The sequence below is a fragment of the Teleopsis dalmanni genome, chromosome 2, assembly GCF_002237135.1.
Source record: "Teleopsis dalmanni isolate 2A chromosome 2, ASM223713v2, whole genome shotgun sequence".
Taxonomy (NCBI): Eukaryota; Metazoa; Arthropoda; class Insecta; order Diptera; family Diopsidae; genus Teleopsis; species Teleopsis dalmanni.
In genome coordinates, this window is record NC_051847.1 from 136,257,033 (window position 1) to 136,284,576 (window position 27,544).

Below are 27,544 nucleotides of genomic sequence, written 5' to 3' on the forward strand. Positions count from 1 at the left end.
CACAGCTAGTTAAGTTGCGGTGCAAGGACAAGATTTGTTGGCTTGTTCACAGCAACAAAATAATCCACATGACATCTGTCATAGGTTATGTATTTCAGCACGTAAATACAAATTTATTTAGACACATAAGTATGTGTTAAATTTATTATAATCCGACAGGAAAGGTTTAGGGTTAAGGTTATTTAGATTGACAAGCATGTCCTGTAAGTTTTTTATTTTGGCTTTGAATAAAAAAGTTGTTGCTAAAATTAAACAAGGATTTCATAAACTCTTAAGAATACCGAAAAATTGAAAGACCTTGAGAGAACAAAGTCTTTAATGTTTATAAATGGAATTTTGTAAAATATAAAAGGAATGACTTCTCCGTCCTTATAAAGAACTAATCGAAAAGCAGAACAAAATTAAATTTAATTCAGAGAATTGTACAAATTTGTGTTAATATTTAACTTAGTTATAAACTTCTTTGTTAATACTCATGAGATATAGAAATTAATATTTACTTCATAAGTATTATAGAGGAGAATGAATATAATTAGACATATTATAATTGTATATACAATACATATTTAAGTTTAACTTTTAAGAAAAAACAAATCCAGCTACAGCCTTCGTAGGTTTAACCATTAAAATTATTTAACTTTAATTAAGTAATCTCTGAAGTAATAGATGTGAATAAAAAGGAGATATTAGAAGCAATAAAATCTTGTTTTAAATACAATTTTTGCCGGTCCAAGTCGTTCTTTTACCCTCTAAACGAGGTTCTATAATACATGTTAAGGAGGAACCTAAATTTCTAGGTATTGTTTTTAACAGGAAACTTACATGAAAGCAAAACAGCTGTGAGCGCGCTAGAAAAGCCAATGTCAAAATGCTATTGGTAAAAAGTGTAAATAAAAGAAAATAGTAATTAAATAGTGTCAGTTCATAACATCTAGTTATATATATCCAAGACTATCAAACTCTCCAATTGTGTCACGCAGCTTTTCAATGAAATGCCTTCAAAATTATATTAAAATCATAACACCATACTGATATCAATTTCTTATAAAATTTATAAAATTTCTTATAAAATTTTAAGACAAATAAGCTTCTAGCAAAAATAATTAAAAACTTCCTAGCTGTTATCTTTTATAATTTTTGAACTTATACAAGTCAAAAGAAGTAGTTGCGCAAAAACACTGCACTACTTACAACCACTGCTTGCGAAAACAACAATCTTAGCGCGAAGAACAGAAAGCTGATCTATAGCCAGATAATTAGACCAGCACTACTTTATGAATGTGTCGCGTATAACGAAGCTGCCGACTCTACTATCTTAAAGCTACAAGTTGCTCAAAGTCATGCTCTTCAAGGTTGCCATGGTACATCCGCACGAATGACATGCTAACAGACCTTAGAATAGATCCGGTCAAAAAATACATAAGAGACAGAGCCGCTATAAGCGAAAACCGATAGGATGCCGTACTTAGCACTATCTTATCTAAGAGTAATTACTAACCGCACGGGGCGGTACGCAGATTTTAGATCAATCATTGAATAATCACGACGATTATGAGGAATACTCAAATTAGTCAGTGAGATGGGTGGGACTCTGCAGAAACCTCCCAGCCATTATAGAGTAAAAGTGCCCAGATGCACTAACTCGGAAAAAACTCAACATAATAATTGAAGTTAAAGAATATAGGTATTAGGCATTAAATTTAAATATGTTCAATCGATTTAAAATAACTAAATCGGATCTGTTCTATCAGCATTAAGAAAATTAATATAATTAATTAAAAAAAATTATGAATAGAAAAGGTTTTGGGTTTTATTACGACAGAAAATTATATCGTGATAGGGCAACAATCATTCAGATTGGTTGTACAGTTTTATTTTGATATTGCTTTATCAGATTATTATATGTTTCGATCTCTGCAGTATTCTTGTATTGACATAAAAATCACGGTGATAAGTAAATGTGTCAGTTTTTAAAAATAAATCTGCAAAACTCTTTGATAAACGAAAAATTGATTCTTTCCGGCAAATGCGTGAAGGTGGTCCAAAAAAATGACAATATTACAAATAACTTACACTCTTTGAAGTTATAAAAAAAATTGTCTTTAATTTTGTATAAAAAATACGACATGTCTATTATTCTATCCATTAAATATTCAGTATTCAAATGTATATTTATTATATTGGTTTGTTTTTTTTTTGAAGAAAAATAATATAAATTTCTATTATACTTGAAATTATAATACACATTAATAAGAAATTTTTTTAATAATTTTATCATAAAGTCTACATTCATATATGATATATATTATATATTTTTCCTGAAACTGTTTTATCGAAAAAAAAATTATTTATATCAAATTTTTTTTATTAGTTATTATTCAATATGTTAACATACACTGCCATATTGATTTAAAGTTTATAAATATACTAAATATTTAGCAAGAAAAATAATTGAAAACATAGTTTATTCAATACAAAAACACAAAAAAAAACGCATTGGCAGTCAATATTAAATATTTTTAATATAAACATAAAATAATTTGAAATTTTTTAAGCAGAACAAATACTTCAACATCTGCAAAAATGTAGCTCATCAAACTTATCAATTGTTGAGATATTATAAAATAAATTTTTAATTAAATAAAAAAAAATTTAAACTTTATTTATATAAGCAATCAGAAATTGTTTAAAATTGTTTACTTAATAATTGGCATTGATGTATAATATTTTGACTTTTGATTTAAATAAAATCTGAGTACATATGGCGTACCGATATTTATTGGGTCAGGCAGGCATTAAATTTATATCCGCTGCAGCTTTGGCATAAATTCTATATTCATTTTCTATTTTCATGTAATTTTTCTAATGCAAACCTTGAAAATAATAATTTTTTTTCGAAGTTAAGCCTAAAATTGGTTCAAATTTATCATGGCTTTATGGTTTAGCAACATTATCTTTGTTGAAATAAGTTTAAAAACGTGTTTCCATTGTAATAAGATACATTCACTTTGCAAATTTGACCATTTTTTATTCGTTCCATTTTCTGACCACAAAAAGTAACCTTGAAAAGAAATTCAACCTATTATTTCAAACCATTCTACTGGACTTTGTATAAACCTTTTGGCTTTTAAAACCGTAGTGCTTAGAGTAAGAGATGGAATATTAAGGTAACAAAAAGCATTTAATATTTTAGTTTAATGCGAAGGCAAAATATCAAATATTTGTTTTTTTTTGGGGAATAAAATATAAAACAAATAATTCATAAACAATCGAAAGTCTTACAAAAGTTATACTTGCCAATTTAGTTGGCTTTGAGCCAAATTTTGTTAAGGAAATAGGAACATTTTGCAATATAGAATTTGAGATGTCATCATGACAGGGCTTATATAGTTTGTCTGTAAATTAAATTTCATAAAGTTTGCTGATTTTAATATCAAATTTCTTGATATCTTATGAGTATTGCGAATGGCTTTATAGTTTTTGGTGACTTTTAGAAATGCTTACAATGACAAGTTGTTATAAGAGGAAAAATAAATATAAATTAAATTCTCATAATATCGAATATATAAAGATACACCGGAGTGCTTTGCCAAATGTTTTAAATCCATCTTGATAATTTAATACTGTTACAAATACAATATCATTTTGTTTTAAGATTAACAGATAAAAAGAGCTACTTGTATTTGTTGCCTTATACTTGTAATTACAATTGCATGAAATTACTTATAAATCTAAAAAATATAAAAAATTGTAATATTTTATAGATATTTTGATGTGTATAATGTATATAATGTTATATATATGTAATATGAGCAATTTAGGATTTTAACTATGGATTAATATTTACATATCTTGCAAATTGCAAACTAGTTTACTTGTACACGCTTATTCTAAGCTCGACCTATAGAATATAACTTATTTAAACATTAGTTTTGTATTTACTTTATATCCTAACTCTTGGATTTGCAAAAAGTGAAGAAAAAAGTTAGCTTTTAATATTTAGTGAGTCAATACTAAGACAATATCAATAATCATTAAATCAATACTTCTATGAAACATCAGTAAAATAGTAAAGTAAGGTATAAAATATGCTTTCTAAAAGCATTTTATGAAATGAAACAGTCGTGGTATTATAATTTTAATATAATCTTGATACATTTAAATACTGAATTGAAAACCTGAGTGGCACCATTAAAAAGTTCGAGAGTCTTGAATATATAATAAATAATTAGAATTTATAGCTATATTTATAGTTTACTAAAATAAGTGAAATTTCATACTAATCTATTTGAGATTTATTCAATATAATATGTGGATGATTATTAATAGTATTATATAGTAATGGAAAAATCGGCAATTATTGAATACAACAAACATATTTTTAATACCATTAAGAAATTACATAGTTCAATAAGAAAAAGTTAGATAGGAAGTGTCCCTTAAGAGAAGATCGTTGTGTAAGCCACCATGCTTTCTAATCTTCCAAGTTTTGATTATTTTACTCATTTTGGTCCAGTACGGCTTCTTTATAGAATGTCTATTTAACTATAAGCGCACAAGAGAGATGCTTTGTTTATACTACATTATAAAGTTATTATCATTATAAAGCATATTTTATCATTGAATATAAAATATATTTATATTTCGAAGGATAGTAAAGCAAATCCTATTAAATAGAATCAGAATCTGCGTGTTTCAAACAGCTGCGCCGTAATAAAATCCATAACTGAAAACGCTGAATTGCTATGAATATAAGCCAAGCAATTATTTATTTTTAATAGAATTGTAAAGAAATTATTGCAGTAATAATACAATATACAAATATAATGTAAATATAAATTATAGTAAAGCAGTAGTCGGTTATAGTGTAATGGACAAAAAAACCAGGAGAAAATTGGACTAACTACACTACTATGTATTAATGTATAACGTTTTTAAGAATTGTTACAAGAATTGATATCTACAAAAATCTGGAATTCGCTGTATCGTAAAATGCTAATATTTTAATCGACACTAAAGCCTGGACGAAAAATATATTAAGTTGCATATGTTATATCGGATGGAAAAACCAGACTCTGTAGAGAAGGTTCAACGCCACATTTTTTCATGGATATCAGTCTGAAAGAAGTCCATAACGAGGAAACAGTAGATATCTAGATTGCAGTGCATAATCCTTTGATTTGATAATTAAAGAAGTATGCAATGTCAAAGAATTTTTTAAAGGACGTAACTTCAGGAAAAAAAAAATGTAACAAATTAAGAAACCGATTTATGATTGTTTCAAAATTGTTACTAACACTTTCAGCAACATCTGTTTTCACATTACAAAATATAAAGTAAAGAACTGATATTAATTTTTTCTTGCCGACAGTGATGCGTTTTTATGACGAAAAGAAACTATTTAATAGTTAAATAGATTCAAATTGCAAACAAAAGACAAGAACTAAAGGAATTTAGTTAATTTATTGAAATTTGGATATGAATATTGAAAATTAAGCCTGCAAGTGCCAGGCTTAGAACCCATGTCTGTCAATTATAAGCGATGACTAAATGTGTTTTTCCACAAGTAGCGAAGGCTGCACAAACTTTCAATGTTTAAGTTTAAAAAGAAATAATTTTCTTCAATTTGTTACAAAATCTATTTGTTTATAATAGATTCCGGTTAGAACCTATTAGCAGCACTAATCAGTAATAAGGGTTTGTTAAGTGAGCATTATTCTCTCAGTTTGAAATTCGGTTTAGAGTTGCAAGATTGTTCTTTTAATTGGATAACTTTAGGTTTTACAAATTTAGCTCATACATAATAAATTTTAAATTTCGCCCAGAATTTAATTTAAAAATGACTTAAATACTTGAGAACGGTTTAAGTTATCATATTGAAGTAATTTTTACATAATTTATGATGATTCGGAGCCATGAATTTGTTGAAAGCATGTATTGATAGAAGTGATAGTTTTTGTTTGCTAAGGGCAGTGTAATTATAGTAAAATATTAAAAAAACGTATAATTTTCTTAGAGATATGTGAGGTATATGTATAAAAATTCAGAATTACCTCAAATCAAATGTTGGAGTCACATTAACTAATCAATTCCTTTCAAATTACAAGCATTTTTGTATTTTTTATGCAGCACAAATTATATTTAAACAATTGTAGAACAAAGTTTTCCATATATTTATTAAGGAATAACAAAAGAACTTTCGTTTCTACTTCGCAGAGCATCAAGGCTAATATCTATGCATTACAATTTATGACATTGTACACTACTCTTGAAATAGGAGAAGTAAACTATTCCATTTAGCATACTAACAGTATAAAATGACTCCTCTATACATACAAATATATCTAAAGATGGTTTATTTAATTGAATTATTATTGACATTACATTCCACAAATGTCCACTGGATCAACAATGTTTGATTAGTTTCGTATCACAGAAGCCGATGTTATATTTTCTTTTAATTTTTTTTTTAAAATTTTAATATAATATTAAAAATCAAATAACCATTGAATAATGAAATGGATAAAAACATTTACTAAAAATAAAAATTTCATTCTTTTATTTTCACTTAATATTCAATATCAAATATAAAACGACTGCAAAAAAATTATCTAAAATCGATACGCATATGCTCCTTTGTCTCAAATTTGTGAATTTTTAAAATTGATAACTTCATTGGGTTTTGGACTTGCTTTGAAAGTGCTTGAAATAATTTCTATGTGCAAAATGTTTCACTTCAATATATATTCTATAGCACAGTGACGGACTTTGAAAAAGAGTAAGCAAATTTTCGAAAAGATTTTGATAAGTCAATGAATTTCTTTGATCACATTTTAAATGCGATACTATTTAAAATTAGTTTTTCAATGGAAATTTGAATTAACGTAAATGAATTAGTATAATTGTTTATAGTAATTGGAATCAATATTTTTAGTATTACCTACTATTTACTAAGAGTGAAAACGTAAAAACATTTGAATGTAAAATATCAAAAAAATTTGATTTGGTGAAGTATTTTTCGGTATTTGTTTATTTGCTTAAACATGTAAGATGTGATTTAAGAGGGTTTGTAAGTATGATAAATATAAAGCTGCAATTTTTCTTTTCTATGACTTGAGCATGAGAAATATATTGGTATATCGGGTTCACTAACAGTCGATCAAAAACAGCAATGGTTTTGAGCCCTTTTTAAACATATTTTGGACAAAACTTAAGTGCATAAATATATTTCGAAAACGATTTGAAAGTTAATTGATTTGACAGCAACTGTTGAAAGTTATTTAAAGCGATTAAAATATTTACATGAACCGAAAAGTTTTTAATAGTTTTATTGGTGTGTTTAAAAGAAACTTAAAGCAAAAATGACCCACATTCTCAAAACTGACAACAACGTTGGCCAAATTATATTATTTGGACTCTATCAAAGGATTCCAGCGACTACTATTTCTTCTCAAACCTTAAAAAGATTTCTGGGAAGATAATAAAGATAACATCACCTAAATATAGGCTTTGTTTAAACGCCTTCTCAAATAGTTCAACATATATGAAGGGAAATTCAAAATAAAAATGCAAATGGTAGGAATGGTGTCATAATATATAATGTTTTCAATAATCTGTTTTTTCAAGTATTAAAACTATTAAAGTACCTATTTAACTGTTTTTACTCATAGATTATTTTATTCTTATTACCATAAAGTAGCTGAGAGGGCATTAATCAAAACTACCAGCTAACGAACAACACAATCGTATGGTTCACAGACGGATTGCTTACGGAGGAAGGTGTCGGAGCGGGCATAGTCGGACCAAAACTACCTTGATAACCTAAATCTGCTTGGCAAATAAAATCAGGTGTCGATTCTTTGGGTACCGGGACATACTAGCGTGTGCAAAAACGAATACGCGGACAAACTAGCCAGGACTAGGATATAGTACGCTCCTTTCTCTTATAACAATAAAGGAGAACCAGAATAAAAAGGATTATTGGGATAATATACCAGGATTGCATGAATCTATCAAAAGAAAAACAGAATAATCGACCCGACGGTTACAGTGCCACATCTTCTAACAATAATAATAATAATAACAAATACAATTCATTTTATATTGAGTTATTTGTTATGTCAAAACTTTACTTCAAATTATGTTGCCTTATTAAAAATATTTTTGATATTTTTTAATGCATAATCGTTTTGTTCATTGCACTGGCATAGTTTTTATAATTTTTAAGGAGTATTTAAGGAAAAAAATTGATGACCCCATTTAAAGCTTAAATAATTTTGTTTTTAAATCTATAATTGAGAGTTATGAACTATACCTTTAGGTCTTTAGTGCATTTTTTAGTAGACAAAACAAATGCAAATTATATACGGACTATAAACGAATAAAAAATTCGAATATTTCCTAAGACCACTGATGATGAGTACTTGACAATACTCGAAACAGCATTGTTTGGTTAGCCAAATTTCAATAAATTAATTAAAATTTTTGTTGTTGTTACTTCATTTCAATTTAAACCCTTCTAAGACGTGTCACTTTCGATAAAAAAAATTAACATTAAAAAATACTAAAATTTTTTTAGCAGTGTAATAAATTTGTATTTATCTTGTGATTATTTGAATATGTTTAATCTGTATACAATTTTTTGGAGATATGTGCAATACAAAATTTTCTCTAGTGTATTTTCAATAAGAAACTAAAAAAAATTTGGTTTAACATCCAATGTATCATTTTAATATTTTTAAGTATTTAAAGCTAAAAAGGGCTTTAGCCAAGAAACTCTTAAGATCTCAGGAAAGATTTGTCTAAATAGTTTTATATATTTACCAATTTTTTAATTTTATACCTTATACGTGCTTATAGAACTTTTAAATGGGTTAGAAGATTATGATTGTTTAAGGTTAGTTTTCCAAATTTTTTAAAATTTTTCCAGATAATCTGACTAATCTTCAAGTTTTTGCATATTGTTTTTGCTAATTCTTTGAATGTTAATATCATATAATGTTACAAATACTTCTTACTAAAAAACTGTTCTTCTCTGTAATTATTTTTCGATGGGAGTTAAGTACTGCATTTTTTTGTCATTGGTAACAAATTTGAAAGATATCAGTATATATCGGCTAATAAAATGTAGCTATATTGTTTTCAATATTTTGTTCATACATTTTAGATTTTTGTCAAGAAAAAACTATTTTTCAGACTATATCTATCTTTAACTATGTTTTAAGACACCGCCTTGTCTATTTGCCGCTTCTGTACAGCCTTTCACATTTGCATTCAGCTCCTTTCAATAATAAGCACATTTAGTTTTTGAATACCACATGTTGACTATGTCAACCGAAAATTTAGCAAATATTTGTTCTGAATTATTTTATTTGATGCAATTTTAAGAAAATGCACAAAGACTGTTCGTTTATTCGTGTCTGTAGTAAGACTACAAAGCAAGACTAAATCTTTTTTTCGGGTTATTTAACATATCTGTGGGAATGTCATTAGTAGAGTTTTATGCAAATAAGTAGATTCCAATACTTACCTAAAAATGCTGGTATTGCCCCCAATGGCATTACGAAGAGACTAACAAGCAAGTCCGCAATGGCCAACGAGAACAGAAAATAGTTGGTAACATTTTGCAGTTTACGATCCAAAGCCACGGCTAAGCAAACTAATATGTTGCCAAGACCACCAGCAAATATAAAAAGTATGACAAACAGAAAAATCCAGTCATAACCCTTCTGCTTCACACTTGGATATCCGAGGGTATAGTCGGATGAGAAATTGACATTTGTAGCATTTGTTATGTTGGTCAAAGTGTCCCATGACCAAACTGCATCACTTAAGCTAAAATCGTAGGCGTCAAAATGCACGCTATTAGCATTTCCGTTGCTGTTGTCTCCAACATTGTTGCTCGTCGCGTTGTTGGTGGCTTGCATTGTGGCATTTATCAGCTGATTGCTAATTGCTGCTAACCAATTTTCATCAATTAGATTATTTATTGCGAGTGAGTTGTTGACTTGAATGAATTGTGTTTGCAGATAACAAATTAATTCATCTAATACTGTATTGTTGCTATTGGTGGGGGAACTGTCATAATATGATGCGTTTGTAGCGTTTGTTGTTCTTGTAAGATTACTATTGAAATTGAATCTTTCAAAAATCTCTGCACTTGTCACACCACACATCAAAGTTTGATTCTGTGTTGCCCTACACTGCGTGGCACCTAACTTAAAACTATCGTTATCACTATTGCTACTATCACTATCACTACCAGGAGTACTTTGACTATGTTGTTGATACGTTAGCAAATGCTGCATTAAAAGCTCGTTGAATCTGGCCAAAGTCAAATTAAATTCAGACACTGGCTGTTGTAGTTTCTGTACGATTATTTTTGCATTCATGAAACAGTTGTGTGCAAATTGCTGCAATATTGTTGCTGTTGCGGATAGCGAAAATGTTGCCGGTGTTGTGCTGTCAGTAGTCGTCGATATCTCTTCATTGACATCTTGGCTATTGTTGCATTGATATTGTGCGGTGCGTGTGAATGCGTCGAATGTGTCAAGTATGCAGTGGAATGTTTTGCTGAAACGCAATGTTGTTGCAGTCGCTGTATTTGTTGTTGTTGTGGTTGAGTTTTCGTAAATATCGTATGCCGGCGTGTCTTGTAATGTATCGCTGATGCTGGTTTCACACCAAATGTTTGGGTTGCCAATGTGATGCCACGCGTCATTTGTGCTTCGACAACTGTACCTGTAATATGTGCTGTTAATTGCTGTTGATGTTGGGTTATCTTCAGTTGTTGGTCCTGGACCAAGTATGGTTTGCAAATCCATTTCATTCTAAGGCTTGCCTTTGAAGTGCAGCTGCTTTTCGTGCAGTTTATTTATCCAAAATATGCAAGTATCACTTCTTCAGCAACAACAGCAGTAACCACTTCAGCCGCGAAATAAATTTGTTCTATGGTTTTATTGCTCTTGAGTAAGCGTTACAAAATTTTCACATAAATTATGTCGTTGTTTGCAACTCATGGAAGGATAACTGCAAAATATGAATTAAAAATTTTTTTGTTATTGATTAGGAGAAAAACAAAAAAGTAATAATAAGAAAAGTTTTTTTTTCTTAATGTGTTTGTATTAAATATTTCTAGACGGAATTTTATATAAATTTTTAATTTTTAAAACCATATTTAAACAATTTAACTAATGTAAACTCTCTATACACATTATTAAATTAAAAACTTTAAAGTATAAATAATAAACACAGCGTCAAGAAAAATGATCATAGAGATACCAACTGACATGACTTTTTATCAAGTAACTTTCTATATATATACAATATATAAAATATTAGGTAATATAAAAAGTATTGATGGCTTTTTTTACTAGATGGTGTTGGTACACATTTATCTGATTATATCAAACGAACATGTGTGTGATTGGTGATATTAGAGATCAGAATTTTTTTTTATGTTTATGTAAAAAGGTGAACTAAAAATGAGTGAAATATCGTTGGTTCTACATTAACAATCAAATTTAAAACCACTATTGACGGCAAATGAGCTGCTTCAATTTAGTGCGTTACTGCTCATAACTGGAAATAATCGAGAAAAGGTGGGTAGAATCGGCCAATAGAAAAGATGATGGGTTCCATCATTACAATGCGAGCCAACATACTAATTATTTTAGTCTCTACAAAACTCTCTTGATGGTAAAAGGTCGCGAAAAATGGCAAAAGGGCATAAATAATAATGGCCAATATAAACATTGTAAAGTGGCCTTTAGACATCAACGCGCGTTGACAAACACACGAAGTCTTCTCTCTCCATTACACATTAAATTTACCAACAATTTTTTAAACACGCCTCCAGCAAACAATGCAAAATCTGTTCACTCATCAGTAGTAAAGCAATCGCTGAAGTGTCGACAGCGACTGCTATGCGTAATTTCCTTACGAAAAATGATGTTTTACATTTAATTTATAATTTTAATTTATATATTTATATTTATATTTATTTTTATGATTTCAATTTATATATTTATTTTTATATATATCATATTTTATATAATTTAATTTTTTTTTTTGGTATTTTTTAATAACAAATTTTCCGTAGGTGTACAATGCAATTAATATTCAAAACAAAATTTTTATTGTAATTTAATGTTTGGTTATTTTTTTTTAGCCCAAGGTTATTAATATTTTAATTCCTTCTTAATAAAATGTTTTGAAAATTAAAAAATTTTACCTAGGTAGAAAATACAAATATTTAAAATTAAATTCATTCATATTTGCAAAGCATCGCATGCTAACGACAAATCATGCGTGCATTTAAACGATGTTTACGCTTCTATTTCTCAAAATAAATAAAAATTTTGCATGCCGACCAAATCCGACTGTATATGCAAAAAACACGAGCATGTTTGAAGAAATATCAAAATTTTTTGATTTTCGTCAACGCATTTCTTAAAATTTCAAATGTTACTATTACACAAACAAATTTCGCATTTCACAAAGTAGGAGAAAAAAATTCTCATGTGAGAGCGATTTTTTAGTATATTTGTTGTTTTATCTGGGGCGTGTTTTAAAAATTGTTAAAAAATTGTTTGTGTAATGGCAAGCGCGCGTTGACAACGAACGTTGCTGTCTAATGGGCCCTTAAAAAGCAATTTTGAATGAAGCAAATTTTTACTCGGAAATATACAAAAAAATTCATTATGAGTATCAGTAGTAATATAAGTATTAGTATCAGGACTACTAATAGTATCAGTATTTCTATTAGCATGAGTGTCACTATCACTATCATTATTATGTCACTCAGAATCATTCTCAGTATTAATATCAGTATCAATATTAGTATCACATTCAGTATTAATATCATTATCAATCCCAGTGTCAATATCAGTATCACTATCAGTATCCCAGTATCACTATCAGTATTACTATTAGCATTGGTATCAGTTGCACTATGCTTATCATTATTAGTATCACTACCAGTATCAGTATTTATGTCTGGACGCATATCTATTTCCGTGACTGCACGTATAACTATCTCCTTATCAGTATTAGTAGCAGTGACAATATTTAACCTTTTTACAATAAGGACAAGGTGGACAACTTTATTCATTTATGTGCCATTACAAGCAGACTTGTGTTGTGGTGATATTAATTTATCTAAGGATATGGTAGAGTGTAAAGTCTTCTGACATCTTAAGTACTGTTTTTGGTGGACATCGTGCGGTTTTAAAACATTTTCCGCTTATAGGCTTTAACATAACCTTTGCGTTAATACAAAATAAGTCATTTATTTTTTTTTTTGGAATACTCATATATATTAAAGTATTAAATGTTAAATGATCAGTTTATTATATTTAAAATGTAAATTCATTCAACTACTGTGTAATTAATATTATTACATCCTTCTCTTTATTATTGTTATTATTATTATTATTATTACTGCTGTTATTTATTTTACCATGAAAGTCCAATGACTTTCAGTTTTTTTCATTTTTAATGCAATAAATTATGGATTTCCTATAAATCTCATTTCCTTTTAAATACACATTTAATACCTTTTTGGAAAACTTACTCTCCGTGCCAGAAGTTGTGAATAAGCAATATTTTGTGGTTTCCTTTTCTTTAATTAAAATATTTGCACAAACTGGAATAAATTACACATTACGGTTATGACGAAAAACCGAACTGTGAAGCACATTATGTATACACAAACATTAAAAAGATATAAACACTTTGTTGTCATTTGGTTGACAATGAGATGGAAACTGGCTTATTTCCAATATAAACAATAATACAAGCAAGTCAGCAGATATTGAGTAATGCAGTGGCGGATTTCGTTGGGTTAAAATAATTGATTAGTGTATACTTTCATATATTTAAATAAGATAATATTTGAATTTTGTGTTATTTAAATATATTAAAAAACGTATATGTCCATTTGTTTTCCATGTGCTCAAAGTTATTTGAAAATAAACAAGTTGCGATAAAAATTGCAACTGCTCTGCTGCATTTTAAATGGGACAGTATGCAATTTTCCTTTTATAAATAATATATTTTTTGTTGGATTGCACGAGTTATGGAAACCGTTTTACTCTAGTAATTTATGGTCTGTTCATTTACAGCGGAAAGTGCATTCTTGATTTACGCCAAAGTTGACTCACTTTTTGTCATTGCAGCGTATGTACGAGTAGTCACAATTTTTTATATGTGAACATTATGGTATAAACCATTAAAAATAAATTTAGTTTTACATATAATAAAATACTATTTTTTTTCTGAATTTATCATATTTTATTATTTGAGAATATATATATTAAAATGAAATGAAATTGTTTCAGAATAAATTTTAAAGTTTTCTGTGTTCGGCCGATGTTTACTGAATGTTTACACAATGAGGAGAGCTGCTATTAACTGTTATGAACTAATTTTTTATCTTTTAAGATTTTATTATATTCAAGAAAAAATTTGAAAATTGCATTTTGTACAATTTGTTATAGAAAAATTGTCCAACTTTTTTTCGCGTACATTTTCATTGTTCACTCGTATTTTCGCGTGATGTTGTCGATTTGTCATCGCAACATTTGCAGCAAAGTGTCGGTTGCTGTTGTTATTTTGTAAATCTCATGGTGCCATATTTGGTGTCGTGTTGCAGGCTTATGCCGTGAAGCCAATGATAATGAGTATAATTTTTTGTCATGTTAATTGTTCTGTCAATCACTTTGCATATTTTGTATTTATTTTCCTCAAATATTGGCAGTTTCAGGAAAACATAACATCATTTGAATCTGATGACATGACAATATTTCTGTATACACAGCAAAAGGTTGAAATTGGATTTAAACGCTATATAAAATTTTTTAAATATTTATGACAAATTGTTATTTATGATAATAATTAAACCAGAAATATTTGACTCGTAACTTTAACATGAAATATGTTTATATCATTTTTGTTAAGTTCTCAAATGAGATGAATAAAGTAAGACACGTTCAATGTTTTAATAAATGACATTCATAATGTACCCATTTAATCATTTTTTTTCGAAGTCGTGATGATAGAGTTCAAAAAACCACAAAACTTGATAAAATTTTTGTTTGAATAACGCAAAGAAAGTTTGCATTGACTTTGTGTGTTAACTCATGAGTTCATGGCTCAAAGTTCACAGGGTTCAATTGATAACATTTGCAGCAATCCAGAAATTATATACGGACTAATATACCACCAAATTTTTCCAAAAAAAATTAAGTAGGCACCACCCGGTACTATTTGAAATATAACTGATAGTGAGTAAACTTAACTTGCAGCACCCGATCAGAGGTGTAAATCTGTTCCAATGGGGGTAGGGCCTGAAGCTTTGGCTGTTCTGGCGAATGGAGATTGGCTTTTTAAAGAGAGTGTCACGGTGCTGTAACGTAAAAAACAGCATACTTATAGTTTATAAATTGAACTTTAACTTGCAGTATCAATTTGTATAGGTTAAATTCCTTCGATTTTTAATGGTGCCTTTATCGGTGTATTATGTCATTAAGATTATTAATAGCATCATGGTGTAAATATTTCAGGGCATACTTCTGCTCAAAAAGTACTCGGATTTTGTAAATAAAACTTACAAATTTAAATTTTATTCCAAATTTCTTTTATCTCCTGCAAAATATGCTCCTTCTGAAGCGAAACACATATGCCAACGCTTAACCCAATCTTCCATACACTTTTCGTAGTCCCGTGAAGGTATGGCTTTTAGTTCCTTCAGCGAATTCTCTTTTACCGATTCAATCGACTCAAAACATTTACCACGAAGTGGCAATTTGAGTTTCGGGAACGGAACTTTTTCAGCACACGGATCCAGATCTGGCGAATATGGTGCTTGATCGATGACAGTGGTGCCGTGTTTGGTCAAAAAATCGCGTACAACAAGAATTTTCCATAGTAAAAATCGCTATATGCACTTGAGGTAGTTTCACATTAACAGCTGCTGTAAACAAACTGGTGGTGGTACCATATGTCAAGAAAGGGTGCACCAACAATGACAGGGTCGGTGTAACAAAAAAAAAAATTTTAGAAAAAGGTCTATTACTTAAGTAGTAGTTAACAAACAAAATCCGGATACTTTTTGAGCAGGGGGTATATAATCACTTTAAATAACTCTGGACCCTTTTCATTATCTCTCTTTAAGAAATTAAACAAAAGTTTCCCCATCTAAATTCGATAATTCTATATGGCGATCTGTAGTATAATAATTTCAGACTTTGGACAAGTAAAACAGTTTTCTGAATTTCTCTGTGTTAAGACACGTTTTTTTTTTTTAGAAGGAATAAACTGGGATGGTCTATCGATTTTGTGGTTTTTGTAAGTATATGTTAAGTTGTTCAATTGATATTTAAAATGTTCAATTGTATAAATATAAATCTAAATTTTTTTGATGTTTTTGATTGTTGTTTGCAAAGCAATTTTTCCTGTATTACATCCGTTGCCGCATATTAGAATTCCTTCAGTACCTAAATCTTGATCTTAAATTCGAAATAGATTACTTATTTGGTCCTACTGAGTCCTATGATGACTTTTGTAATAATGCTGATCCTATTTATTTCCATTTCGGCATCATAAAAGAAAATACTGACGAACATTGTACTAGATAGTCAGTCGCAGTATATAATATAATAATTATTGTGCTATCTTATATTTTCATTTTAAATATCTATTTTTAGAAAAACTGCTTGAAGCCACAACACGTTTAAATGTGAATTCTATATTTTGCATGCTCCTTTTAATGAAATACAATATCTTAATAATTATGCGATACATTTTAAGACACGTAACATTTTCAACTTTGATTTCTTGCCTTACTCGCTTTTTTTTGCTATATTTCTGTGTGTAAATATTTTTTTAATATATGGAAATTCTATCTTTATTGACTATTTCATTTAAATTCTTTTTTTAAAAATAACAAAATAGACATATTTATATTTTTACTTCGTTTAATGTTTGAACAGCAAAGGCAAAAAAATTATTGAAGTGAACTAACATTTTGTGGTTAATTATGCAATTGATTATTAATGTCAATATGAATTTGTATGTGCTTAAATATACATTCAATAATTCGAGTATCTTTTTAATTGTAGTCGAGTATATGTAGTATATAGTATTGAATTACTAAGTCTACCGCAAAGGTGTTTCGACTTGTGTGTTTCCTAGGAAATGACAATGGCATTTATTTGCAACGATTTGATTAGCAACGATTGGGTTTAATTAATTGGGAAAATTTTCTCTACGCTTGTTTAATATTTTCATTGATTTTCTTTGCTGTTTACTGGTTTATGAAAATCTTATATTCAATTTTTATTAAACCATTCACTTGATTTATTAGTAGTAGGAGTATTGTGCAATCATTTGAAAAATACTGCAGACTAATTTGTTTAGTTCAATCGCTCTTTTCAAATGCCCCTAAATATAAATTGTTTGTTAATATAGCGAACTTATTTTAAACTTAACTATTCTAAATACGAAATTTATTAATGAATTTAAAATAATCACTTAATTAGACTTTGAAACTGTTTGCTAATATGACATGTCATTGATTATGATCAATAAATAACCGATTGAGCAAACACATTCATTATAATTCATTCAAGCTTTATTCGGTTTTTAAATATTTCAAAATTTTCTATTGTATCTGTCAATATTAATCTAAAAACGCCTAGTCATTTGTTTTCAGCTTTTAATTGTAAAAATTTTGTATCAACATTCTAAATTTATCATGCGTTTTAATTAGTAGCAACAGTTGCACCTCGTGCTAGTTTTCCCAAATTTTATGTGTAATTCAAACGGATATTGATTTGAAAATAATAAAATTTATACTTGTAAATACATTCTTCTACACATTGTAAAGCGATTTAAATATGAGCTGGAAAATTTACAGATTAATTATATTTTGACATACAACGTGATTTTTATCTTCCCTGCATGCATGCCCCATTCCAACTGTTGCCATAAGTCGTCGCCTGCCTGCAGAATTATAAGTGCTTCAGGCTCACAATTTATATGCAATTTTTGTTCGCCGATGCCACAAGTGTTTTGTAAATTCTGTGACATTTATTTGATACCATTTAATAATTTATTTTAATTGTACGTGCTTCTCTGTTGATCTTCGACTAAGTATTTTCAAAATATTTTAAGAATATGTGCATAAGAATTTCTGATTGCTTTTAAGTAAAATATTTTTTCTTTTGATTAATTTACATTAAAATTTTTTTTCTAAAATTAAAAACAGAAATAGGAATTCTGTTTATTGTATTACTGTTATATTAATAATTATAGTTAATTAAAGTTGTTTACGCGACTAACCTAAAAACTTATGAAAGCTCTGTTATCCTTTACATAAGTAAGAGCAGAGTATATTACGACGGCGATATGGGGCATTATATAAGCTATATACAAGTACTTGCTTATTTAGCGTAGTAAAGCAACCCAAAAACGAAATGCCTATTTACCTACCAGTTTGTCTATATGCCAACTTGTCGCGTCTAGTAATGCTGGCTATTCAAGCTTGATATGGTATGTATGGTTGATATATTAAACAACACTAATAAAAGTAATAAATGAATGGAGATCAGTATTAAATAATTGATTAAATTTAATATATATATTTATCTAAATATATATATGTACGTCTGCAGTTTTAAACGTTTAATTATCTTATTTAATTACCATAAGAATATAAATTAAAAGAAAAAAGTAAGTACAGTACTAAGCTCTAAGTAGAGCGTAGCGTTTTGATTTTAATAAATCTTTTTATTTTGCTAATAACTGACTCTATCTGAATAGGTAGTCAATGGAATCAGCCTCATTAAAGAAAGACATGCTCTTTGAAAATTTTTTATTATTAAAAATTAATCACATATTTCGGTCCAGTAATGCTCTTACAGCCCTTACTTAAGGTGGACAGTCAGTCATCACATTTTGTCACCTCAGATAGATACAATTTGCTGAAATGGTAATACAAGCAATGGAGTCATGTTAGATAAATACCATTTTAAAACATACCTAATTTTCTATTAAAGCCTTAGTTTTAGATTAAATAATACTACATTAAACTTATTTAAAAAAATCTATTATTAAAATTGTTAATAAACTTTCACAGAAAATTACTAAAACTCCAAATTTTAACATACAAGTCAAGTACAGCTTTGGGTCATTTGGGTAATGAACACTGATTCTGAGCTTGAATTTTGGCAGGACACGAGTTTAACCCTTGACACTTGCAGTCTCAAAAAATTACTTATGAATAAATAAATATAAGAAATAATTCCAAGACCACTGATGATGGGTATTTGGCAATACTCGAAACAGCTGTATGGTTAGCAGAAAATGCATTTAATTAAAAAAATATAAAATGAATTTTTGTCGAAAAAATGTCTTTAAAAACCATTTATCAAATTCCTTCCACCAAGCAATACTATAACTTTAAACTTAGAAGTTCAAACTCCTATATAAACATACACTTAAACGTCACGACAACAGAATACTGATTGAGTTCTACACATCACATTTATTACAATACTCGAAACAGCCAAAAAATTCAATTATGTTAATTAATAAAATAATTAAATAATTTTATAATAATATTATTAATAATAGAGAACAATTTGTTCTTTAAACATAATCGATTTAAAATTCGAATATTATTGCTGTTATGATGAAGATTCTGTAATTTCAAAAATTAAAAATTTCTCGTTAACTTAAATATTTTCTCGTTACACTTTATTAGAAAGATTTCTAGTTTTCAGTCTAAACTAAATTAATTTAATACAAAAATTCATATAATTATATCAATTATATGATCCACTTGATATAAAAATTTTCCCCTTTTTACTGAACTAAATTAATTATATTGTATTAAATTTGTATGCAATTCACACATTCATTCATAAAAAACTAACTAAACTTGACCTATTTTCCCGGTTGAACCAAACGCTTTGTGATTAAATCCGAAATGTATTTGTTTGTCGTGCTCAATTATGAAAAAACAAAGTGAATTTTTTTGTTTGCTGTTTATAAGAAAAACCAAATATAATTTCTTCTAAATATTTTGTAATTATATTTGTTTGTTTGTTTCATTCAACATTAATTATTCTGTACGTACACACCCGCACATGCAAAAGTATCTGAAAACACAATATGTCAAGACTGAAGATGCTAAAAACGAAATCTCAAAGTTATTTTCACTTTCTTTTGACGTGATGGCGTAATTATTTTTAGTACATTTTCTATTTTTTTAATTATACTTGTTCCACTTACACATTTCAAAGCCCCATAGAAAAATAGCGTCTGTTTGTTTTGCTAGCTAGAGACGACCCAAGTTTTGTCTGTAGATAAGAAAAACGAACTGTTTAGATACGAAATAAGATACATCATTGCATGAGTTACTCAGAGGCAGGAACAGTTTATCTGATGCACAAAATAATACGTAAATGTCTGCGTAAGTTTCCATTACTTTGGTGCGTTAAATTTATGTGGTTTCATGGTTTTTTTCACGATGCCATTAGCGTTACTCAAACACTGGAAAAGAGACTTGCATACAAAGCAAGATTTTTGCACTGAGAATTGCTTTGTTTTCAGCATTTGACTAACAAAAGTATATATTTTACTGTTGGCATATTTCTGTGCTTATGAGTCGAAAAAGGCTTTTTTTGATATTTTTTAAAATTTTTTTAGTCTCTACAAACGTGTCGTTTACTATTAATAGTAATGTATTCGCAGCACCTACGCCAGTACAAGAATTGTTGTCAAAAACAATAGCTGAAGCTAACCCAAAGCTATTTGAATGATGTGGACTGTGGTTCCCATAAGCCCTTTGCAAATTACTCGGGGATATGAGTCACATTATTCTTAATAAATGAAGTAAACGGGGCAAAGCAGACGGTATGCCCTCATATAATGTCAGTAATAGCTTGAAAGATTAAGAACAAAGGATTCGTTGAAACTTAACGCCTACGCTAAACAAATTTCTGAAATTTTAAGGAAGAAAATATTTACAAACTATTTTGGAGATCATAAATCAACTACATTCAAGTAGAGAAATTTAATAAAAGCAAGTTTAAGAGGACATATAACAGTTAAATTAGATGAAAAAGAAATAAACATTTAAGATAAAAAAAAAATTACTAGAACTAGATAGATGGAAAGAGGGAAAATGAGTACTGACCGCAAGTGGAGCAGAGTACTGTGTCTCATAGTAGATCTTCTGTACTGCTAACCGACCTTGATTAAAAAGAAGACTGTCTATTTTGGAGATCATAAATCAAGTATATTCAAGTACCTAAAAGTAAAATTAGATAAAAGAGAAATAAACATTTAAGATAATAAAATATTTACTAGAACTAGATAGATAGAAAGAAGGAAAATGTGTACTGACCGCTATTGGAGCAGAGTACTGGCTCCCATGGCTGATCTTTTGTACTTCTAAAAGCCTCTGGTTGAAATGAAGACTGTTCATCGAATGAAAATAAGAATGTCGGCTTTTAACAATATACGAACGTCAGCTGGCGACAAAAAAATTTGTAGACTATTTGTTACCACTGATTATCTGAATTTATGACTAGAAGACTGAATTTATATATATTATTTATTGTGTAATAGTTGCAGTCCTTGAAGACTTAAGATTATATAATGACTAAAAACAAATTTCAATAAATACTAATTAAGAATAGAAGTATTATAATTTCATATGTTTTGCATTTATTTTTTAGAATATAACTCAGTCAAAAAAAAAACTTTAAACACTAAGAGGTTGTACTATACATTATATCAATTAGTGGAAATTTGAAAATTGATTTTGAATTTATTCAGTTGGTCTTCAGAATTCAATGTTGGTGTTATTTTATATCACTTTGAGGTTGCAAACCTTTTTTTATGTAAGTGGCTGTCTTTTCTTCTTTCTCTCAGCATCGTCTATCATTCTTTCTTGATCAAAATTTTATGCTGCAGTCTGTCAACAATTCATGTAATTTCTTCATTAAATTTATTGGAGATCAAATCTGTGTTTTGTTCATAAATCTTTTGTAGTTTAAAAATTATAATATATTAACAACTTTAGAATAGTTTTTATTAAGCTTACTACATGCATTGTGTATATTGCACATTTACAAAAAATAAATAAAGCAGAATCACAAAAGTCAATATTGTTTTTAATATAAAAAAGAGTGCATTTAATGTTAACTAAAGTTGTCAACAGCATAAATGGTCTTATTGTTCAAATTAATTTTTTTTAGTTCATATAATTTATGAATATATTATTTATATTCATTTTTTGAGTACATATATTCTAGTGCCACATGATCTACAATATATTTACTAAAATTTTACTACTAAATATTATAATTGTGTAGCTATCTCTAGCATGCGTCCATTTAAAACAGCACATCATATATAAATGTTTATATGATCCTTTATATATATATATGTTTATATATGATTGGCATTAATCTCTCTATATACTTTTACTCTCACATGACTGACATTTATATTAACCCGCTTTAAGAAGTTCTTAAATTACTTTGACGGCATTGTATGCTTCCATATGTTGTTAGGGGCAACAAGTTTGTACCTAAGAGAAATAAATCTGCTGCTGTTCGATATAGGGAATCTACAAAGAACTTGTTCGTAAGTGCCAACATACAAATATTGATCTTTCAAAGCAAATTTTGCTCAGATGGTACCATAGCCTGTAGTGTCCGGTATTTACCTTACCATAGTAGAGCAATTATTAATAAATTTTTACAGAGGTTGAACTCAGTGAGAATGCTTAGCTGTCAGAAGAATAAGTTTTTAAAAATTTCAAAATGAAAATAATAAAAAAGAAAATTCGATCCTGCAGAAATCCAAATGCATTTAATAATAATAAATAATAAATTATTTAAATAAAAATTTTTTAAAGAGTTAATTTTAACTTATTTGCGTATTCTTTATTATTTGTACTATAGTTGAAGAAGTACAGACTTGTATTAATAATATTAATAAATTATATTAGTACATTAGATATTGTTAATATGATATACCGATATTTTAATTGGTATTACTAAAAACACTTGTTAGCTCTTAAAACTTGCGCTATTAAATCTTAAAATGAAAATTTTAGCATATAAAATGAAAAGTAATAACACCTTTAAGCAGTTTTTTGGCCTTAAAATATTATTGATGTCTTCATAATTCTACATACCCCAGTTTATCAAATTGTTGCTAAAGTAAACTATAATTACTGTGAAGGGTAAATGCATTCACTTTATAGCCGAAGGGATTTCAGTAAATAACTATTTATGTACGAGTATGTGCATTAAGCTTAAGTGAATGTGGTCTCAATAAAACGACATTATTTTAAAGATTTTTTAGTATAAATTTTAGTCGTATGAAGTTAAGTTAAATATCATTTACATTCACTTGATCAAGCGCCCCAGAGTGCCCCTAGGACAGACTTGTCATTTTCACGTCATAAGCTATCCATTAAATGCTAATGTTAATTGATTGCCATAATTGCCACAAATACGTACAATTATTATTAGTGTAGCTCGCTCTTGGGCTTTAGTGAACTCCTGCTGTTCATAAATGATATATCTTATTGCACTAATAATTGCGAGTGCATTGAATAGGCTTACTTTTAATTACAGTTTAGGTGTGCATTTTGCTTGCATGATATTTTTAGAAAATTTGTACAAAATTGTTTTAAAAATTTTCATATTAATTAAATACTTAGTAGTTTATATGAACCATAGGCCTTCTGACAATATTTGTTTTTTTTTTCTTTCAATGTAAGCAGTAAAAATGTACAAATTTGACAGATATCCTGTCAAAGTACCGATTGTCGATACAGTATTATTTGAATTAAGTTTTTAATACAACTATAATATAATTTTAATACAAGTATGATTTACATTTGTATAAAAAAGATAAGTTTACTATTATAAAATACAAAAGTACTGTGGCTATATTCTTAGAAAAAAACTTTAAAAATGTTTAGTTAAAATATATAGGTATTCGATTTGCAATAGTTACACCATGTATTAATTGAACCATAATACATTAGACTTTGAAATCGAGAAATAAGCTTGCTAGAATCGTTTACTTAATATTCTTTAGTTTGACGGTTTGTAAAGTAGACTGGTAGGCAAAGAAAGATTGGCTTGCAGATGAAGTCGGATGAAGTTTGGATAAGATCACTCGCATAAAATATGAAGAAATAGATAAAACTATGTGATCTAAATACACATCTAGTGAAAAATCTATTCGGTGTGATTACTAACAGAATAAAGGAGTATAGTTTTATTTATGAGTCACGAATACATTAATGCATCTTTATCTATAGAACAAATATCCAGAAAACAAAATTACATTTGTTACATATATATGTATAATTTTGTAAGACTTACTGAAAGATTTATTCTTAAAAAATAATTATTATGTGCTGTGGCACACCAACTGTACTGGTTTAATATAGTTATTACCAAATCAAATTTAAATAAGCGTTTATGAAATTCGATATATCTTAGGATTCATATTCTTTCTTCAAGTAATTCAGTTCAACAGTTGGTGTTTGTTAGTATTAATAATGATCTCAAGCTGCCTTTAGTCAAAGTCTTAATAGAGTTTTAATAAAATTGATGGAAAGAGAATGAGTCTATGTCACGTGGAATGAAATAATTTTTTGGGATCAGTATGTTATTTAAATTTATGCGTCTATTATAGAAAACTGAACGATTGGAATGAATGATATCATCTATTAAATTATGCAGCAAATCTAAAACTGTGAAAAACTGCAATAAACTTTTAATAACTCTATTTGTTAAAATTTATTAAATGATTTTCCGTTTTCTATTTAAAAATCTTTTTATCAGTGTTATGACTTTTACATGATCGGATGAAGTATTATAAATGGCTTACATATCATCAGTGTTATGACTTTAACATAGTGAAATATCTGCTACCGCTCATGCTTTCTGACTGCCAGATAATTAATGAATATGGATATGGATATGTTGCTTTGAATCAGGAAATATTATTTGGTTTACTAATAATATTATAAGTGGAAGTTTGATAACGTTAGTATCATATTGAAGGTATAAGTGAGTATAACTGTTAATGGTCTCTAGTTAATATGATTTCAAGTAGTGATAATTATAAATTCGAAGGTCTAACAGTATTGAAATTTTTAATACTATTAAATTTGATTTTAATTATAACAAATGTATTTAAACACACACATTTTCATTGGGTTTGAAACCTAGGAGAACATTGAATGTGATTGGTTCCCCCCGTTCCTAAAGTTGGAATTACTTTCTACTCGTACCTACTTTTCGGTGTTATTATATGTTATTATTATTTTATTAACTATTTGAATTGAAATATCAAAGAATATACATCATTTGGAGATTAAAATTAGAGATCATATTGACAATTTAATACACAAGTAAATGTGTTTTTTTTATTAATACTACTATTTACTATAATACAATTTTTTGCTATAATGTAATCTAAAAATATAGCATTTATCAATCTGATTAAATTATGACAAAGTGTTTTTGTTGCAATAAATATTTTTTAAAGGAATTATTAGTTTTTGATTGCATTAATTTAAAATAAAATAAACCCAATAACTGCGGTTAAAAGTGATTTTTACACATTATCAGAAAATATTTTGAAGTCAATCTTATCATTAAAATTTTATTAAAAAATTCATTTTGTTAATAGCAAAAATTGTTTTCCAAGTGATTTCACAAAAAATTAATAATTATTCAGTAATTTATAACTGAAGGAAGAAACATCCTTTTAGATGAAAGCGTCAATAATATCGATAAATAATAAATGTTTTGTTAATAATGTTTTGCTATTTTGCGTTCAAGGAATTAATATTAAATTCTTGAAACAAATGAAGACATTATCTTGGAGCGCATGTACACAAAATCCTACTCAAACCAAATCAATTTTATTTTATTCCCTGGGTGAAGTAAGAAAATAATTAACATTTTTGAAATATTGAAATTCTCTAATGTTTTTCATTTCGCTTCTGGGCAAACAAACAAGTTCATCAATTGAACTCGTAAAATCAAGCAAAACTAGGAAGGATGTGCTCTATTGCTTGTTTGTAGCAATTCGCTATTCATATTATTTATTGCATATTTTTTGCTGAAATTATATAGAATTATTATCCATAAAAACGGTAGTGATTATATTAAATAATGGTTTGCTCTGTTCAGCTACTCATCTGTACCAGTTGATTGTGCTTTTAAAAGCAATCAAAAGCAAAATCATTTTCCGCTTAAATAAACCTACTGGGAAAAACTTTGTAAAGAAAATTTATGCTTAAAAATATTTTCTAAGTTTGAAATATAACCAAAAGACCAGAAATATTAAAATTAATTCATGTAAATATTGATAAGTTTTTTGATCTAAAGCTGTTGAACACATAATTTTGCAAATATTGTAAGAGTGTAACACCAAAAGCCATTCAAAGTTACATTGGAGGAGTGAAATAAGCATTATTATTCCTGCTGAACCTTCTTTTGAAATTATAGAAATCCCTCCTTAAAGTATCCTTAAAAATGCATTGCATTGCTTCGAGGTTTTAGCTAATATCTTCTCTTCATTGACCAAATATTTTATTTTTTTAAATTTTTCCGACTTAACCTTTTAACTAAAAATAGAGTCACTAGAGAGCAGATCTGTTGAATAAAGAAAATAACTAATCAATTCGAAACGTAGTAGATGAATTTTAATCTGCCTTAATACGTCTTGGAAAAACAAAATTTATTTTCTTTGCAAACTGAAACATTTTTTCTGGAATAATCCTATTATGTAATAATTTTAAAGGAAATCAATCAATAATTTCTATCGCATACAACTATAGCTCAGTTGTATTCCAGACTGATATTAGTTTATTTCTTCTACGAAACTCTTTCATCTTTTTTATTGTAACGATTACTAAATATTCGTTTGCTAGAACTTATTCATGAGTCTTAAAATATACTATTTGAGTTAATATTATATATATGAAATGGTATAAGTAGATTGATAAATAAAAACAAAAGATTCAGTAGACAGTTTCATAAGTTTGTATAGTGAAATAATATTCTTTTGAGAAATTACAAAAAAAATTTGTTGTAAATTTTGATCATTAGAAGATGGTACAGCACTGAAGAAGGTCTTGAATGGATACAAAGTCACTGCAAATTGTGTGAGATGTTGGTTCATTACCAATTGATTATAATTTGTAGTGCTGGTTTTGCTTTAGTGTTCGAAGTTTAGTACTGAATCCTCGTTTCATCATTAGTTGAATCTGAGTATGTACCGTATTTTGTTTGAACACATATTTCTAATGGAATCGAACAATTATTTAAATTTTTAATATTTTAAATATCTAATATTAAAATATTTAAATATTCCATTTATGGCGAAATATCAGTGCACAAAGGTTGTTCTAATAGCTATACCATCATGATAATTCTTTATGTAACAGTCCTTATAAGACGTAAGTCCGCTGAATTATAGTCTAATAATT

General features: G+C 28.1%; 1 protein-coding gene and 1 long non-coding RNA gene across 2 annotated transcripts in view; one reads left to right on the forward strand and one right to left on the reverse strand.

Annotated features, from left to right (window-relative positions):
• Positions 1-27,544, reverse strand: part of LOC119679808 (dopamine D2-like receptor) — a gene marked incomplete at its 3' end in the record, with an annotated part of 102,181 nt that overhangs the window by 39,785 nt on the left and 34,852 nt on the right. The window contains 1 exon segment of the mRNA XM_038092357.1: positions 9,530-11,028. Coding sequence (XP_037948285.1) covers positions 9,530-10,823 — 1,294 coding nt within the window.
• Positions 6,593-8,143, forward strand: LOC119679809. Its single transcript, XR_005252425.1, has 3 exons — positions 6,593-6,778; positions 7,119-7,575; positions 7,671-8,143. It is a non-coding gene; the product is annotated as an uncharacterized LOC119679809 (long non-coding RNA).